Source organism: Talpa europaea, assembly GCF_964194135.1.
Source record: "Talpa europaea genome assembly, chromosome: 2".
NCBI classification, from domain to species: domain Eukaryota; kingdom Metazoa; phylum Chordata; class Mammalia; order Eulipotyphla; family Talpidae; genus Talpa; species Talpa europaea.
Genome location: NC_140068.1, coordinates 57,899,500 through 57,919,589, shown reverse-complemented (window position 1 = coordinate 57,919,589; position 20,090 = coordinate 57,899,500). Strand labels below are relative to the sequence as shown.

Below are 20,090 nucleotides of genomic sequence, written 5' to 3'. Positions count from 1 at the left end.
AGCTGCATATAACACTATTGAAACTCAAGATATGGGGGGGAATTTTTATCAGAAATATACCAACATATAGCTTATTAAGTTTATTAAGACAAGGATGTCCGAACATTTAATATCACACTTGTTTTTAGGACTGAACCGTAGGGTGTAAACTGTAAATGTAAATGACAGTATTTTTAGATTTAGAATGTGACGTTTACTTTGGTATTGTTAATATATGTAGCAATTGAAAATAATACTAGATAACCTTCATGTAGTTAGCTTCCTTTAGATTTATTTTCAAAATATATGTTTGGTTTATTGTATGACTATGTTGGTCTCATATAACCTATTTGTGACAAATTAAGGAAAGATTTAAATATGTGAAACACCTCAGAATATAAATCTCTACAGTGTTATAGCTGTTTATCACACCTTGTGCTTCCAAAGAAAAACAAGAATATGGCATCTTGAATTTCTTCATTGGCTAATTTAAAACCCAGTTATAATGTGAACACCAACTAAACATCATCTTATTCAATTCTGTCAGCATCAATTAAATTTATAAACATACTGGTCATATGTTCTCTTTCAAAGCTGTTACTATTCAAAACAAACATCCAAATCAACAAAATAGCATGAATATTTATGACCACAAATCTTTTTATTTCCTTTTTGGTGTGAGCTTTAAAAAAAGTCATTTGAAATTCTTTGTTCTATTCTACTCAGATAGATGATACTATAATAGCTTACACATAGCTAGTGTTTACTATATTCCCAGGCTATTCTAAACGTGGTAAATTTTGATTCTCACAAGCAAAAGACTAGAGTAGTTGCAATTTTTAAGATAATACAGCAATCTCAGGAAGATAGTGGGGACAGTATGAAAACTTAAGAACCTAGGTCTACAGACTAGTGTTCTTTGTGCAGCATTTATATTGACTGATCTAAAAACTTTGCATAGTTTTTTAATTACCATTACTAGAAAGGAGAAGGGCATTTTGGGGGGCGATGTTGCACTTGGCCTGTCTCTGATGCCTATTTACCGGTAAACTGTTTTCATGTCTGTATGAAATAAGCAACACAGGAAAGTAATCACGACCTTAGAGCATAATTCAGTAGTCAAGACAACCTAGAAGAGACATTTCTCAAGAAGATGTGGTATATATATGCACAATGGAATACTACGGAGGGATCAAAAAAGATAAGCTCATGTCATTTGCAGCAACATACATGGGCCTGGAAGAGATTATGCTGACGCAGTAGTCAGGAGAAAAAAGATGAAACCAGATAGTTTTGCTTAGATGCAGAATATAGAGAAACCGAAGGGGGGGGTACAAAACTTGCGAGCTGATCATAGATCAGAGGCATACAACAGGAAGGGGAGGGGATGGGGTCAAGACAGGGGACATTGGTAAGTTTTGCAAGAACACAGAGGGCTGTGACAGTGGGAGAACTACAGGAACTATCCGCGGGGGAGAAATCAAATGCCATCCAAAAATTAACAAAGATGTAAGAAAATAAACATTTTTTAAAAAGATTTATTTATTTATGCATACTACAGCAGGGGTACAGTCCAGAGGTGTAGCGGGTGAGAGGATCCACCAGAGACAGAGTGGGGAACAGAACAGGCAGACTGACTGAAATACACTGCTGAGGGGAGCAGCGGGCGAGACAGGAGAGGTCTGCAGCGCCATGTGGGTAGCTCCCTGGCCAGCCGGGGATCGAACTCGTGCTGCAGAGGCTGCGGATTGCTTCATAGTGCGGTGCTTAACCCTTTGCGCCCCCAGGGAGCCCCAAAATAAACATTTTTTTAAACCTTAATCTATGGATTGAAAAAGAGAGAGACGTTTGCCTGAACCCTGCGACCTTCCCAGCGCGACCCGCACCCGAGCAGGGCGGAGCGCCCACCCATTACAAAACCCGCCGAGCCCCGACACGCGCGGGGCGGAGCTCCGGGGGCGACCGGGGTTCTCGCGGGGGCCCGCGCTCGCGCAGCCGCTGTGGGCCGCTGGCGGGCGGGGTCGGGCGACGGAGCGAGCGCAGCGCTGACAGCTCTCGGGTGCTGGGCAGGATGAGCCCCGGAGAGGAGCGGCCCGCGAAGGGGGGAGCCGGCCCCGACGTCTCCGAGCTGGAGCTGCTAAAGCAGCGCGCCGTGGAGCGCATAGACGCGGCGGCGGAGCGCCTGGGGGCCCTGAGCCTCGCCATCTGGAGCGAGCCCGAGCTGGCCTACGAAGAGCACCGTGCGCACCGCGCGCTGACGCGCTTCTTCGAGCTGGAGCCGCCGGCCGCCTCCTGGGCGGTGCAGCCGCACTACCAGCTGGCCACGGCCTTCCGCGCCGAGTGGGAGCCGCCGGGGGCCCGCGCCGCGCCGCGCCCGCTGCAGCTGGGCTTCCTTTGCGAGTATGACGCGCTGCCTGGCATCGGGCACGCCTGCGGGCACAACCTGATCGCCGAGGTCGGGGCGGCGGCCGCTCTGGGTGTGAAGGGGGCCCTGGAGGGGCTCCCCCGGCCTCCGCCGGTGAAGGTGAGGTGGGGCCCGGGAGCGCGACTCCCACGCCCGCGCAGGCCGGGACCGTCTGGGAATGGCCGGACCCGTTCCGGAAAGGGCCGGACCCGGGGCATGCGGCCCCAGGGTAGAAGTAGGGGTTGGCACACAACCTCTGGTCTCGCCTTTGCCGAAAGCTGAACCCCTGAATTGAAAAGTTCACAGGTTGCGAGCCTAACAACGGTTTGCATATACCTGTTCGTTTCATCACCTGTTGTTGTGAACAACCGAGGGAACTCTCCTTAGGAAAGAGCTTAGAGCCTGATTTTCGTTACTGCTTATTTTTGTTAATATAGGCAACTGCAAATTGCAGATGAGGTGGTGCAGTCTCAGGAGGAAGTAATTCATGCGTGGAAATCGACAGCTCCTCTTTATGAGGCTGCAAATCATCTTTTGTTTGTGGCAGTCATAAGTGCTGTTGTGATTCGAATCCTTGGCATTTGGATAGGAAACCAGGAAACCTCTAGAAATACACAGATAACGGGGGAGCGAATAAACATGTTGTGCTGACTCTTAAGTTTGTAGTCTTAATTTTAGGGTTTTAAGAAATACTTCGATTCTTTGAACTGGTAAATGCCGTTTATATCTGTCACAGGGCAAGTCTAATCTTTTGTTACTGTTTTTCCAGATGGTATAATCTACATTCTGTGAGCTAAGGTTCAATCATCACCATTCAGGTTAAGGGGAAGACTCATGTTTTATTTTAATGATCTTTATAAAGTCCAGTTTTCCATTGTCAGTAACCTTTATCTTTTATCCTAACAATTCATCTTTTGTGGCTTTTTCTTTTTAGCTGCCTTCTATTTCTTGCCTTTGGGGGTTTGTTTTTGCATCTGATTAGGGCTTTGTTTTGTTGGGGGCGGTGCGGGACGTCCTTTGCCGATGCATGACACATTTGGAGAGATTTAGTTTTAACTAAGTTTACATTGTACAGGGTTCATAGTAGTCAGCAAGAAGTCATCTAATGCAGAGTCAAGGGTCAAGAATAAAGGACAGTTTAAATGTTTGGGTGCTTGTGACTTCTAAAGAAAGTGAGACTGGGAAATGTACACACTTCTAATTTTGAATAGCAATGTTCTGTTTTAGCAAGGTTATGTGTCTTATCTGAAAATGGAATTTATGTTGATTCCCTTTTGCAAGCTAAGACTTTCCAGCTTGCTTCTTTGTGTTCTTATACATTATCTCGAAAGTGTATGAGTTGTTTATAATTTTTCTTTGCTTTTTAAAAATTATTTGAAGAAGTTAAAATTAAATATCAAAGTAAAATGTTTATTCTGTAAAGTTTTCTTTTGTTTAATTAGGTGTTTGGTGACCAATAAATCTGCCTGGTTGAACTGGTGGAATCGAATTAGTAAGTTTGTGTAATAGTTGGCCATTTCTAACATTGGACTTACATAATACTCTTCATAAAGGGTTAATTAGTTAAGATCTTTTAATGAGGTATCTTAGTAAGGAATCAGAGTTCAGGTCTGAAGGTCAGGACAACTAATCTCAGCTCTGCCTGAAGACTTGCTCTGATCTAGAGCAAGATACTTCACACTCTGCCTCAAAAATACCACCCCTAAAATGATCATAAAGCTCACTTGTTCACCTACCTCACAGGGTTGTTGTGAGGATAACTAGTAGGTAACTGGAGAGTGCCTATGAATAATTACATACATACACTAAAAGGATTAGTCAAGAAGAAGCTTTGAGAAATAAATCCTAAAGAATTTTGAGGAACTTAATATATAATATTTAACTTTTTTCATCTTTGGCATTAGTTATATAAAATTGAGTTATGAAATTAGAAAAAGTTTCCTATAGTGGGGTTAAGCACTACTTGCACTGAATTGTGGGTATAACAATGTAAATGAAACCTGTGATAAATTTAGCACCATGCCCATTGACTATTTAGGGATCAGAACAAAATTTCTCTTCATAGTTTAAGGACTCTAATGTAGATTGTAAATATATATGCAAAAGGAATGTTTGATTTTTTTCCTACAAGGATTTTTGTTGTTGTTTTGCTCTGACACAAGTATTTCCTTCTAGGTAATTGTCCTAGGAACCCCAGCAGAAGAAGATGGTGGTGGCAAAATTGATTTAATTGAAGCTGGGGCTTTTAAAAACCTTGATGTTGTTTTTATGGCCCATCCATCCCAAGAGAATGCTGCTTATCTACCTGATGTTGCAGAGCATGAGTAAGTACTCAAATTGAGATAAACTTCTCAGTGGAAAACTGACTAGAGGATACTTTTATGTCATAACTATAGACTGAAAACTCCACATTTATACATCTAAAAAGTAAATCGAAAGATAATGATGTGATGTCTTACTTGATTTCCATTGAATGATATTTGGCAAGCCTCTTCTAGCATGGTATTCATAATTGGACTATTAAAATAGTGTCTAAGAAGCATAAGAATAATACAGAGTATGTTGACACTCTGTTCTATTTCGATCTGAGAGTAATCTGGTGTCTGGACAATATCTAACCTTTGATATACAGTTGCCTTTGCAATTGAATAGTTTTGCAAGATATAGCTTTATTAGTCCTGGGAAGAAAACACACTACTCTATTTTAATTTGCATTCTTAGCAAAGGAATGAATTGTGTTCCAGAGAGAAAATTCAGAAAACTGAATAGTGGAATTTGCTAATCTGTGCTTTTCTGATTTGTCTGTTGCTAAAGTTTTTTTATTTATCTTTCTCTATGTTGAAGAGTTCATTTGTTTTTGGTACCTAGGATCATACATCACGGAAGTGATTTGGATATTTTACACCAGAAATTTCAACTGTAATAGTTAATGGTCCAGTTTGTGGCCTAATCACAAAGAGCCAGCTTCTTCCGGAAAACTACATGTTCTCTGCAGTAGCTAGGGCGTAATAGCAGAACCATTCCAGAAGTGCTTCTCTATGGTACTCCCTTACATCAATCAGCATCCCACCAGTCCTTGTTTTCTGAGGGTGATTAATTTAACTGCTGTGGTATCTTCCTTTTTATCATCTTTAATTGATAGTGACTTTGATTTCAGGGTTAGTACACACCAGTACATCTCTAGAAAACCTTAGAAAATAAAAATCTCTGCCAGTATCTCTCCGATTCAAAGGTGCCAGGCAGACTTCCCAGTCCATAAACCTTGAACTCTGGGTTAGGGTTGAACTCTGCTTGGCCTTGATCCTGAAGTTATCTCAGTTGGCTCTAAGTCTTTTCTTAGATTTTTCTTTCTTTTTTTTTTTTTTAAGTCTTTTTTTTTAATAGAGGCATGTTTTATTTATTTATTTATTGTATTTTGTTTATACATGCACTGGGTACAGTCAGAAGCGCGGGAGAGTGAGAGAATTCACCAGAGCCAGAGCGGGGAGTAGAGCAGGCAGAAGGACCGAAGTACACTGCTGAGGGGAGCAGCGGGCGGCAGGAGAGGTCTGCGCGCCATGTGGGACCCTCCTCCGGTGGCCGGGGAGCAGCCGGGGATCGAACCGGCACCGCAGAGGCTGCGGGCAGCTTCGCAACCCAGCGCTCAACCGCTGCGCCACCGGGGAGGCCCCTTTTCTTAGATTTTTTCATTGCCCATCTTTTAAGATGGAGAAGAGAACGAGAACAAAATTTAACTTTTAAAAAATTACTAGTCTGTTTTGTCCTAAAAATCTCTGACAATAAGTAAGATAAATTAGGATATTTCTATTGATCACCTTTCTTACATCTTGTTCCTTCTCCAGGACTTTTTAGGTATATTTAGGGGGGTTTTGACCCTCACTTTAAAAAACAAACCCTTTCTACAGATGTGATCGATTGTATAGTGAAAATACTATAATGTGAATCCAATAATACATTGATATTGCATAATATATGCTAAGATGGCAAAATTTGAAAATTTAAGCATATAACTGTGCTTTAAGCACAGTTTAAAGTATAAGTAAAGTATAAGACTATGACTTACACAATAAAAATACTAAGAGAATTTTGTTTTTATTGCCAGTAAGAAGAAGTAAAGTAACTTAAATTGGAAAAGGTTATTTCACAATCACTTACAGTTTGCTAATGGTATGGGTGGGAAAAACCAAATTATTTTACCATTTCACTAAATTTTACACCACTGTTGTGCTTTTTTATTAGTTCTTTGTTTCAATTTAATAAAACTTTCTTTTTAATATACTCTTGGTTACAAGTTAGCATAATATTTTGACTCAGTTCAATAACAACCAATTGTATGAAAAGATACATAAAGACTAAAAATTCTATACTTTACTAAAAATATTGTGGACTCCCGTGATAAGATTGTCAAGCCAATAAATAAACCATGATTGGCTCAAATATAAAGTTACTCAAATGCCCAACCCACAAATGCCCCATCTACATGGTTTAGTTGGTTGCAATGGTGATGTGAATATTAAATCATAAAGTGATTTATATTTTAATAGGAAGGACTCATTATAAAGTGATTTGATTATATAGTGAACCAATCATAATCCAAGGACCTGCTATATGCACATATATATAGGTACATGTATAAATTAAATTTTGAAGAATTTTTCCCCCCTGAAGTCTTCTGCTCATTATATTGTTCTGGCTCTTGCTTTTTAAAATTAAACAGTATATCTTCAAAATATTTTGTCAGTTCCCCCATATTAGTTTTTTTTTCCCCCATATTAGTTTGAATTAATATGTGTACATATTTATTTTGTACAGGAGATCACTTGAGCCTAATTTTCTTTTGGAATGCCTTCTTTATTTCAGTTACTGTGATACATAATAGTGAGCTATATCTCTCATGTAAATTTCTGTGTTAGGGCTACAGATGATTTGCAAATGAAAATTCCAACAGTATGAATTAATGTTGAATAATAATTGGGTAATTTTGACTACTTGGGTTTTCTTACTTTAATGACACTGGAAAAATAATTCCAAATGATGTTTCATTTCCAAGCGTGACTGTGAAATACTTTGGAAAAGCATCTCATGCTGCTGCCTACCCCTGGGAAGGAGTAAATGCATTAGATGCTGCAGTTCTCGCCTACAACAATATGTCTGTATTAAGACAGCAAATGAAACCAACTTGGAGAGTTCATGGTAGGAATGTCAAATACTTTGTGTAATAGCCTGTGCTTATTATATTTTCAGTGCACAATAATTACTTAATATTTCATTTTTTAGAGAACATTTCATGTTACTTCATATGAATAGTCTAAAAATTTTAAACATTTTCAGAAATTCATGTGCCAGGATACTTAGATGTTTGTTTATATGGGAAAAAGACAAGATTATTTATACCAGTTGGAATGGTCATTTTGAGTACTGAGATTATGATTTTATGTAAGGATTTATGTTCTTTCTGTGGGTATTTGAAAGTTGGAACTTGATATTCTAGTCTCACGATTTCTTCATAGTATCAAAATTTTGTCATTACCTCAATTTAAAAAAGGGTCATGATTTCTGATTTTATTTACTCTAGTGATGTTGATCCTGAGTAATATCTTTTTTATTATAAATATAGTAATAAAGTACTATTTTGACAATGTAAATTTTTGGTAGTTTATTTCCTTATGATTTGGGAAATTATTATATTTTAATTTATTCTTTATCTCATGTTTGCTATCAGCTAAAATCAGTTTATAATTGCACTTTCACAAATTTTCCTACATTAGTTTCTTTAAAAGGAACAAGCAAGAATATTTAAGTTTTTTATAAAGTAGGTCATATCTATTTTAATTATTACTTTGAATAGATAAATCTTTATACTCTGCATAGTTCGAAATACATGCATTTATTTTTGACAATTGATAATATTAGTAATCACGTGTTGAATTCTTGTTCTCATGAAAATTATTTTCCCAGAGCCAAATGCCATTTAAAATATTTATGGGATTCTTGAGGTATAAGTATACTTATAGAAACTAACACCATTGGTCTTTTCTTTTTTATTTTTTTTTTTTTAAAGATTTATTTATTTATTTATCCAAGCACTGGGTACAGTCAGAAGCACGGGAGGGTGAGAGAATTCACCAGAGCCAGGGCAGGGAACAGAACAGGCAAACTGACGAAACACACTGCTGAGGGGAGCAATGGGCACAGCAGGAGAGGTGTGTCGCGCCATGTGGTACCCTCGCTGGTGGCTGGGGATCGAACCGGCGCTGCAGAGGCTGCGGGCAGCTTTGCAGCCCAACTCTTAACTGCTGTGCCTCCAGGGGAGGCCCTGGTCTTTTCTTTTTTAATGTCAAAAGGTTATCAATATAGGCACAATTCTCAGTAAGCCTTACAGAAATGTCTTCTCTAGAAAATTTAAGATACTACTAAGGTCTCCCTGGTGGCTTAGGGTTAAGTGTCAGCTCGGTGACCTGAGTTCAATCCCCAGCGAGGGAGCTAACCCACATATGGCGCAGCAGACCTCTCCTGTCTTGCCCACTGCTCCTCTCAGCAGTGTATTTCAGCCACTCTGCCTGTTTTGCTCCCCACTCTGTCTCTGGCCCCCCAGCACCTCTGACCTATACCCCAGTTCCTCTACACAAAAATTAAAAAAAAAGATATTACTAAGTATATTTTTTGTAGTTATAAAAATGTCTAACAGTTTATAGTCAAGATTCATAATTTCTTAACATATAGAAATTCTTTAAAGTACCTATAAAACAATTATTTTTTTCCTGTTAACTAGAAAGTGTCACCCTATGTATAGAAATGTGTGTAGTACAGCATATCAAAATTTTTGTTTTATCTGTGGAGTTAATAAATTTAAATTCCTTTTTTAATATACATATTGGCTGAGAAAGTTTATGGTTATGTTTAAACTTTAAAAAATGGTCTCCAAGCTCAATTACAGTAATTTGATTCTTTTTATAGGTATAATTAAAAATGGTGGTGTAAAACCCAATATCATTCCCTCTTACTCTGAATTAATCTACTACTTCCGTGCACCGTCAATGAAAGAACTTCCAGTTTTGACCCAAAAAGCAGAAGATTGCTTCAGAGCTGCAGCTTTGGCTACAGGATGCACAGTAAGAATTTTCAGTAGTTAATCTAAATTATAATCAGAAGTATATGGGTGAACTAGGTTGTTTATATTGTTAGATTAAAACCTAATTTGAAAAAAAAAAAAACCTAATTTGTCTCTTTTCAATTGTTGATATCTCGATTATGTGAAATTAGTTGATTAACTAGTTTATGTGAAAGTCTTTAATATATATTGTACTCTATTCCTACATAAGGAAGATCTCAGTTATCTTTTTTTACACAGAAATTAGAATAACTGATATTACAGAGCTACCATCTGTCATTTTGCTAGTCATGGTCTTCCTTTTTGGCAGTTATGCTTTTAGAATTGTTCTGTATCTTTTCTATAAAGGGAATTTTATGGCAAAATGAGCAAAAGCTATTTTATGGTAAAGTTAGAGATATATGTAATAGTGATATAAATACTTATAGTTTGCTGTAATAGAAGTTAAAAGAGACCAGAAATTAGTCAAGAGGTTTTATTGATTTTGAACCATAAAGCCAGTATCATTAATGTACCAGGCATGTAGCATATACAATGGGATGAGAAGTCTCAGAATTAATGTAAAATGTGAATCTTGCCCTGGAGAGAGTATACAATTTAGTTGGAAAGATAGGATCTGGGCCTCCATTTTCTCACTTGAAAAGTGGAGAATAGAAAGTCTATCTCAGGGTTTTGTTTTTTTGTGTGTGTGTGATTTTATTTTTTTTTTTTTAGAGGCATGTTTTATTTATTTTATTTATTTGTTTGTTTGTTTGTTTATACATGCACTGGGTACAGTCAGAAGCGCGGGAGGGTGAGAGAATTCACCAGAGCCAGAGCCGGGAGCAGAGCAGGTAGAAGGACCGAAGTACACTGCTGAGGGGAGCAGCGGGCGGCAGGAGAGGTCTGCGCGCCATGTGGGACCCTCCTCCAGTGGCCGGGGAGCAGCCTGGGATCAAACCGGCGCTGCAGAGGCCGCGGGCAGCTTCGCAACCCAGCGCTCAACCGCTGCGCCACCGGGGAGGCCCTATCTCAGGGTTCTTGTGAGAATTAATGATATAATATTTGTAAAGAGTTAGGAACTAATGCATATATACCTTATTCTGCCCTCAGTTGATGGGGGATGTGTGATTTATATTAGCATTGTCTCACTGTAGCAGTGATTCTCAGACTAAATATGTAAGTATCCAAAAAATAAAAAATTAATGCATTACTTATTTAAATTTTTATAAAATAAAGACATAGCTAATATCATTAGCTAATATCTCAAAGTATAATATTCCGTTAGGATAAGGTTTATTGTTAGTGGATTTAAATCTATACTTTAAATAGTCTTAATAATTTTTTAAAATTTGATTCTTTTGTAATATTGGATTAGGTTGTCATTGTAACTAACGTTGCTAAGAATAGAAGAAATGTCATTTGCCATTTTATAATTGACTTTTGCTAATATTATTTTTATTATCTTTAGTTTGAGATAAGGTAAAAGATTTGAGAGGATTTCTATTCAGAAGGGAAAATGTTCCCCCTTAAATTTCTTTCTGCTAGAGAACCATAGTGGTTTGAAAATTAGATAATGACTTTGAATTTTTTATTTCAAAATTTGTTTTACAATTTTTAATTAGGTAGAAATTAAAAGTGGAGCACATGATTATTATAATGTTCTTCCCAATAAGAGCCTCTGGAAAACTTATATGGAAAATGGAAAAAAACTGGGAATAGAATTCATCTCAGAAGATGCAATGTTGAATGGCCCTTCAGGTAATTAAGTTCTTTCATTTATGTGGAATTATTTGAAGAAGAGAAATACCATCTTTAGTTAGTGATTTTGTTTAATGACTTTGGAGGTAGGGATGCACTGCTGATGTTTTTAATGGTATTTCTAACAAACTTAATAGGGAAAAGATACTATTGGGAAAAAAATACCAGATTGGAAAAATCACAAAATTTAGAAGCTGGTGTCTAGATTTAACAGTTCAGAATTGGAAAGGGATACTTGATGGCATATTAGCAAGATATGGTCTACTATGATATTTGGGGAAGTGAGGGGAGAGAAATTTTCACTTATGCTCTTGTATATAAAGACAGTTTGTATAACACAATATAAACTTTTAAACAAAGAAATTAAAAAACTCAAGTGCATGTAGAATATCAATTGATCAGATTTGTCTTTAGAAATAGCCAACAAACATTTTCCTTTATATTCTAAATATTTCTATTATCTAAATTTGCTTAGTTTTATTTTTTGGATAAGCTATTTAAGTGGGAAATAGAATTTTAATTCATTCTCAGTCGTCACAGGTAAGCAGGTCAAGGTCACTAAGTACGTACTGATAGTATATGGGGCATTTTCAGTTTTTGAGGAATAACACAACTATTAGGGTTGAATCATAAGTGTATTGGTGGTTATTATAGGTTTTTCCCTTTTGAAAACATTATTACTAATATGTTTGCTTGTTGATGTATCTCCTGAAATATAGTAATAGATGTTAATGAAGTAGACTCAAAAGAATGCAGTAGTGAAAAATGGGATATTGATGTCATTTACTGAGATAAGGAATTCAAAAGAAAGAGCAGTAGGGGTATGGTGGCTTGGCATAAATTATTGAGGTGCTTATGGGATCTAAGGGGAGCTATCCAATAGCTTGTTGAATCTGGAACCTCCAGAATGTACCGAGGTTGAAAATTTTGGAGTTGTCGATATATGAGATAATTGGAAACACAATTGATGTGGTTGCCTAAGTACACAGATGGAGAAGCCCAAAGGTAAAACCTTGGTCCTCACCGGCACTTAGGAGGCAGGTAAAGGAAACAGTGTAAAGAAGGAGACAGTATCCTGAGGTGACAATGTATGATAAAAAGTAGAGCTAGTGAATTAACCACTTTGTAAATATTTTTTATTTAAATATTTTATTTTATATAATTCTTACATCTTTTCTCATTTTTGCACAATGTATGCATTTTCATTTTGGTTATATTCCCCATACAATCGCACCCCCCCCCCATTATTTTGACTCTAGTCCTTCCTTTCCCTGCCCCTCCCTCACCTCCCCCCCACTGTGTCTCTGGTTTATAGTTAGTTGTACATATTTTTTTGTTATAGAAAAGAAACATCTTGGAGGTAGTCTTGTTAAACCATCTCTGAGCAATGTATGTTAGGACTTGTTCAGAAAGTTGGCAACAGGCAGAAAGAAATACAGAGGGAGAGATTATGCAAAAGTGTTCATATTTAATTTGATGCTAGCCATTGATATGTGTGCATCTCATGACTGTGCCTATAGGAAAGCATTGTTAAGTAGTTCAGTGAACATATGTCCTTGCTAATATTTTAACAAAATAGATTGGATAATGAATTACCTATAGTCCTTGCTAATATTTTAAAAGGATAGATTGGATAATGAATTACCTTAGGAGCATTATACTGTAGTTTATTCTGTTGCTTTACGTCTCATTTTTAATTGAACATTAAGGGAATGCAGTATCTTGGTTGTAATTCTGCCAGCATCTTTATCTATAGGCACATTGCCATTTTGTCTTTCTGAAATTTTTGTTGCCAAGAAAGGCAGGATCACTTTTTTTTTTTCCCTTCAGATGAGTTGGTGTGTGTATTCTTGGTTATCAAAATACTTGTATAGCTTTGGAACTTTGAAATGGTATATATTCATAGTGTGTGGGAAAGCATGCTACATAACTATACAATCTTAATTACATAAAAGTGGATGTTTTGGGCCTCCCCTGTGGCGCAGCGGTTGAGCGCTGGGTTGCGAGGCTGCCCGCGGCCTCTGCGGCGCCGGTTCGATCCCCGGCTGCTCCCCGGCCACCGGAGGAGGATCCCACATGGCGTGCAGACTTCTCCTGCCGCCCGCTGCTCCCCTCAGCAGTGTACTTCGGTCCTTCTGCCTGCTCTGCTCCCCACTCTGGCTCTGGTGAATTCTCTCACCCTCCCGCGCTTCTGACTGTACCCAGTGCATGTATAAACCAAAAAAAAAAAAAAAAAAAACAAACCAGCAAACAAATAAATAAAGCATGCCTCTATTAAAAAAAAAAAATTAAAAAAAAATTAAAAAAAAATAATAAAAGTGGATGTTTAGTTATGTAGAAATACACACAGGATCTCAAAGGATGTGTCAAACTAAACTGCTTGTAATTATATAATTATGGATAACTTTGTTCTTTGCTTCTTGTGCTTTTTAGTTTTCCTATTATGCACGTTAACTTTAAAAAAATAAATGTTATTTTAAACACCTGCAAAAAAAAAAAAAAAAAAAAAGGAGACAGAGTAAACCAGACAGTCAATAGAGCGTGGAGTCACGGGAGCCAAAGAAGTAGAGAATTTCTGGAAGGGAAGGAGTAGTAAATTATGTCAGATGCTACAGAGATTGAATAGGTGTGCTCTAGTGTCTATTGGACTAGCAATTAAAAATAAATGTATTGTTTCACCTTTCCAAGGATCTACTGATTTTGGAAATGTTAGTTTTGTGGTCCCTGGGATTCATCCATATTTTTACATTGGGTCGAATGCCTTGAATCATACAGAACAGTATACTGAAGCTGCAGGTAAGTGTATTAGAAGTGAATGTTTTGGTGCATGCTCTCTTTTTTGTAATAGTAGCTGCCTTTTTAACTAATTTAGTCTGTTATTATTTCACTGTGTAATATCACTTCAGAAAATATTATATTGTTGGTAGTTGGAGAAACAATTTAGGTGAGAGCTAATTTGAAAATTTGTTGAATACGGATGTTTTAATTTATTTTCTTTTCCTTTTAGGATCACAAGAAGCTCAGTTCTACACTTTGCGTACAGCCAAAGCTCTGGCAATGACTGCATTGGATGTTATTTTTAAACCAGAGCTGCTAGAAAGAATCAGAGAGGACTTTAAATTGAAACTCCAAGAAGAAGAGCTTTTAAATACAGTAAAATAAAAGCCAGATTTAGGAGATGCAATGAATCATAAAGAAATGAATTCTTTTTTTCTTTAACCTTTTTTAGTGAGGAAGGAGGGCTTGCTTATTTTTCGGTCTTAAAAGGAGTCAAATTTCTCTAACCTACAAAGTGAGGACGTGATACGTAGAAAACATATTACCTCATATATCTAAAATGAATATATATATATTTGATGGAATTGTGACTATTCAGGAGCTGGCATGTGATGGCATTTCTTAACCTGGGCAAAATGTAGCTATGAGTAATAATACTTTATAAATTCATATGTTGCATAACTGTATTTTAAATTATGCAAACTATTACACCTTATATTCAGAATTGACACATGAAAGTTGTTTTGGGGTTTTTTTGGTATTGGGTGGTAAAATTTTTCTATAAAGTAGTATTAAATTTAAGTTCTGAATTTAAAAAAAGGTCATTCTGTATATCTAACTTTCCTGTTTTGGTTTAGAGAAGCTCTTCCTTTATAATAAAAGTAGATTTTTAATCAGGAATGCTATGGGAAACAACTAGAAACTCAGGCACAAAGAATAAGCTTTAGTTTTGCCATTTGAAGGAAAATGTTCTTTTTTTTGTAGAATTCATTCTGAAAAGTGGCATAAAAGTACAATTTCTAATGCACTATTACTATACTAGGAAAGATGATAAGCATGTGATTGGACTCTCCTAGTAAGGTGTTTGCTTGCTAGCCCAATGTGTTCTAGAAGGACTTACTGAGGGAGGAGCATTGACTGTGCACCAGGCTCTGCTTATCTTGATCCTTTTGGTCATATAAGTGGTCCTATCTACCAAGTGGCCTTTTTCAGGCTTCTCAGAAGCCAGTCTGACCAGCGTGACTGGAGAACATTGTAGTTTATTGAGCTTAGGAGGCACAATGTTAAGCACCTTTAAGGTCCACTGTAGCCCAGTATTAATTAGAAAGTATAAGTTTTTCTTGATTTTTTTTTGTGTGAATTTCATCAGCATGATAAAAGAGGCTAAGAAAAGTATCTGATAAAACAAATATTTTAAGCTGTGAATATAATACAACTCCTGTATATTTATTTTAAAGGGACTCCCAATTTGGATGTCAGCATTCTAAAAATTAAAGAGAAAGGAGAGAAAAATGAGCATTTGGAGTGTGCTGTTAGCCAGTCACTTGGGCCCTCTGAGCCTTCAGCTCCCCCAATTTGAAAAATTAGATCACTTACCTTTACAGTCCTTAGAACTTCTAATTCCTATTTTACCTGGTTATTTCAAGTTGAAGAAAAGGGGGTACTTTTGGGGAGACTTAGCAGAGAATTGCTCTTCTTTCTTATCAGGGGTTTGCAACCTACAACCTGATTTGAAAAGCACCCTGATATTATATGGCTAGTGCTCTAAAAATGATTCTTAAAATTTTAAAGGAGTGGGGGGGTGTTGGGGAGTGGGATGAGAAAGCAACAGAGACCAGATAATGTGACCAGAAAAACTTAAAGTATTTATTATCTGTCCTTTTATGAAAAAAGTTTCCTAATCCCTATCCTATACAAGAGTAAAATAAAACCATTCCTGTTTGGTTTTGGATAAAACTTAAAGCCCAGAGGCTGATGACACTGAGCAGATTTAGATGCTAATGTCCTGATGTATTGACCATGGTAATCCATCTGCAGATTGTCCTTTTTGGGAGTTCTAGCACTTTAAAGGTGTGTTTTCTTTTAGCATTTACTTTACTCTGAGATGTGGCTTTTAGAACTTGATCTTCCAACATCACCTCTTGTCTCATTATTTTCAATCTCCAACAGTCATGGTTAGTGCATATTTTATTTGCTGGGAGGAATCAGCAAAGGCTTCAGACTAAGAATTGGATGTGTTGGAGACCTGGTTTTTATAAACAGAATTTAAAACTGCGTGTTTTAAATTCCCTATATAAATTCCTGCACTCTACCTGTATTTTCTAAATCCTTGATAAAATTTTGGAACAATGATTTCCCACTGGTATCTCCAGCTAGTTAATGTTTTCCTATATTTTGGGAAGTGTCATAAGTTGTTACACAAAGCCTTTGTATTTTGCTTGTGACTACTTTTTAAAAACAAACTAGAGAAAATTCAAGATTAGCATTCTGTTGTTACCAATCCATCTTCCTTGGGGGAACAAGGTATGGAGTTGGAGCTGGCCTGCAGGTAACAGGCTTAATGTGCACTAGTGCCACCTACCCATACCACCCCAGCAACACAGTGATAACTAATCTTAATATGCCACTAAAAGTCACTTGAGTTTCTATATTTTGTCCCCTTTCAGTTTTTGAAAAATTTGATCAAAATGTGGGCTTATCTATTGGACTACTTAGTGGATTTATCATGTCAGAAAAGCTGTTAATAATTGTGTTGTACTCTCTAGAAGTATGTTTTTCTTTAGGGCTTGACTTCTTACATTTGTTTATACTTGAACTGTTTAATATAATTCAGATTTCAAAATTCCTTTTTATATACCAGTGAGTTAACAGAGCCCTATTACATTAAAAAGTGTAAAAGAAATACATAAGTAAATGCTAGCTAATGTTCATTATGCCTTTTAAATTTAAGAAACTTGCTTCCTTTGTATTACAGTTTTTCCTTTTGGAACCAAGTTCTTTCTTTACCTTCCTGTTTCAGTGGCATATTTCTTAGTTTTGTTGAATTTTCTTAAATGTTTACCATAAATTATTGTTATTGGGTAGTCCTCACATTTTGGGTTAAATTTTCAAAATATTTTGGATGGTAAAGGAAGCAATAGATTATAGGTGGACAGTGTCACTTATAGATAAGGAAAGGTCCTGTTGAACTCTTTATACTTAAGAGATGAATGCTTACTTTTAAAACTGAACTTTAAAGAATTTGTAATTTTATATCTTCTTTATTAAAAACCGTGCAATTAAGTTTATCTGCTAGAATTAGTTTGAATGATGACATTTTATTATCATTTAGATTCAGTGATTTTATATTTTAATATTGATATCTGTATTTGTATATACTATGTTATTCTTCCACTCTTTGAAGCCTTTCAAAAGGCTTAGTTTGTTTCAGGTACTCCAAAATCTAAACTTTTGGGGGGGAAAAGCCAAGCTGACTTAGTGCAAAGTTTGAAATTAATGATTATTAGAATACTGAATTAATTTACCTAAACCAGAGGTATTGGTGGATCCCTTGAGGTATCTTTGTTTATGGAAAATATAGTTATTACATGACTTTTACAATCATTTGTTGCTCACACCCTGCACTGGAAGCCTTTTCCATCAAATATCAACTTTTAACTATATTAAATTAATAGACTTTAAAAGGTATATGCCAAATTTTGGTTTAATTTTAATTGCAGATTGAAGGGTTTTTTTTTTTTTTGAAGTTTACTTTTTGGTGATTCAGTAGCAGACTTGAATATGGGACCTATATAAAACAGTTATGTGGTACTATTAATTTTAAGTTTCTATATACCATGGAATATTGAGCATAGCTAATATTTAGCTTACCTCTTAAAATTTTCAGACTGCTCTTCATTTTTAACGAACTAGTCATATTATATGAATTACTCAGGAAATCCTTCCCGTTTACTTGCTTCTCTCTGTAGTACTCAATTAGAGAATTTAGGATAAGCGAGAGCATTTTCATGTGTTTATGGACACTTGTATAAACTGAAAGTGTTTTCCCACAGTCCTCCAAAAGACCTTATTCATATATTGTATTTTGACTGTTAGAATTTCAACAATTCAGTTCAGTGAACGTTTGTTGAAGAGTGCCAACTCCTAAGCATTGGCGGTAAGAAGAGTAAGACATGGTCTTTGCCCGAAAAGCTTGTGGTTAATGATAAGTTCTTACGAAATCTGCTTCATCTGAGCAACACTGGGATTGAAGATCCTCTGAAAGCTACAATCTTGGAAAGTTTTGAGGAAGTGTTTCTAAAATATTTTATAATACCCAAGTCACATTAGTGTGGACATTGGACAGAAGAAGTTAATAGGGAAAGTCTGGTACAAGAATGATTGTCTAATTTTATAATATGCTCTTTTAAAAAAATCTGATACTTCTGTGTTTTATATATTTCTTACTTTTTATCTATAGTATCTCTTTAGTCTTTTGGAAATTATTCTGCTTAGTACTTGTCTTCAAATTATCAAAGTAAAATTTCACTATGAAAGAAATCAATTATCTGTCTGCTAACTAGCAATTCTTCATAAGGCTGTAAAGTAGAATAAACTATCTTATATTTTTATAGTTTAGCAAGCATTTGTAATGTAATTATAGTTGAGAATGGTACATTTTAATATATATGAAATTAATATTTTCAAGTAAGCAATCACTACTCTGATGGTAAAAAATACCATCAGATTATAGTATTTTGTAATATTTTAACATTAAAGTATGTGTGAAAAAATTAAAATGTTAATATGTTTGTCTAATATCAATCACTTTGTGGTCTTTTAAACACATGTATGGAAGTAAAATGAAAATATATAAAGATAAAACACCCAAATGCACTGTGATGTAATCTTTTATTAATTCATCAATATTATGGATATTGGTTTGTTTTTAATATATAAATGTGATATTATTGATATGAGAATTTTAAAAGAACATTTAAGTCCTTTTATTTAAAAAGGAATGTTTTGCTAGTATCAGAAGCTGCGTGCAAATTATACATGGTAAGAGCTAGATACATAATTATTGTATTAAACTTTCTTAAAAGAATTATTTTCAACTTTACCATGAAGTAATTCTATGTAGTAACTCCAGTGCAATAGGATAGGTTTGTAGATTCTTATCAGTGTCCAAAGAATAAGTGCCTCATATGAGAAAAATTAGAAGCATTGACGTTTCTTTGTTTAAACTGGCTTCAAATTGGTGTTCAAATAAGTTCTTTTTTACCCAGTGATTAAAAAATAGGATTATCTTTGGTTAGTTTAGTGGATCAAAGTAACCAATTACCTAAAAATATAACCTAAGAAATAGAAAAGATGATCAAGTCAGGGTTTTTTTTTATTTTTTTTTAAAGATTTATTGATTGATTGATTGAATTGAGTTATACATACATACATACAAGCACTGGATACAGTCAGAAGCGCGGGAGGACGAGAGAACCCACCAGAGCCAGAGCGGGGAGCAGAGCAGGCAGAAGGACCGAAGTACACTGCTGAGGGGAGCAGCGGGCAGCAGGAGAGGTCTGCGCGCCATGTGGGACCCTCACCCAGAGGCCGGGGATCGAACCGGCGCTGCAGAGGCCGCGGGCAGCCTCGCAACCCAGCACTCAACCGCTGCGCCACCAGGGAGGCCCAGATCAGGGTTTTAAATAGACACGACTGTTATTTAGGTCAAAAGCCACTTAAGTAGCCATTGCTTCACTTGGTGAATAACACATTGTATTAGGTAATTTGAATTTGAATTTATTTGTTGTGTCACTAATTACTGACAGTATTTTGTTTAGCACAAGAGAATGGAATGTGGTTCAAAACTTAATATTTTCCTACTCGAGTTTAATTTATTCAATGATGACCAAACCTAAATCCAAGCATTGCCACTACCTGTAAATGATATGGATTCAGGATTAACCAATAGCTTCATGCCTTGTCATCTGACCTGACACACTTTCTTACTAGAAAATCAATTTATCGTTGTACTGGGAGAACTTTAAGGAGTTTGATATGAACCTATGTACTTGACTCTAAGAGTCCAAGTTTACTATT

General features: G+C 36.3%; 1 protein-coding gene across 1 annotated transcript; it reads left to right on the top strand.

Annotated features, from left to right (window-relative positions):
- Nucleotides 1-2,050: 2,050 nt before the first annotated feature.
- PM20D2 (peptidase M20 domain containing 2) lies at nucleotides 2,051-14,396 on the top strand (the record flags this gene model as incomplete). The annotated part of the gene is made up of 7 exons (XM_084229088.1): nucleotides 2,051-2,503; nucleotides 4,559-4,707; nucleotides 7,434-7,576; nucleotides 9,341-9,495; nucleotides 11,099-11,234; nucleotides 13,923-14,030; nucleotides 14,242-14,396. 7 exons carry the CDS (start codon nucleotides 2,051-2,053, stop codon nucleotides 14,394-14,396), a joined length of 1,299 nt encoding a protein of 432 aa, XP_084085214.1.
- Between the last annotated feature and the right edge of the window lie 5,694 nt (nucleotides 14,397-20,090).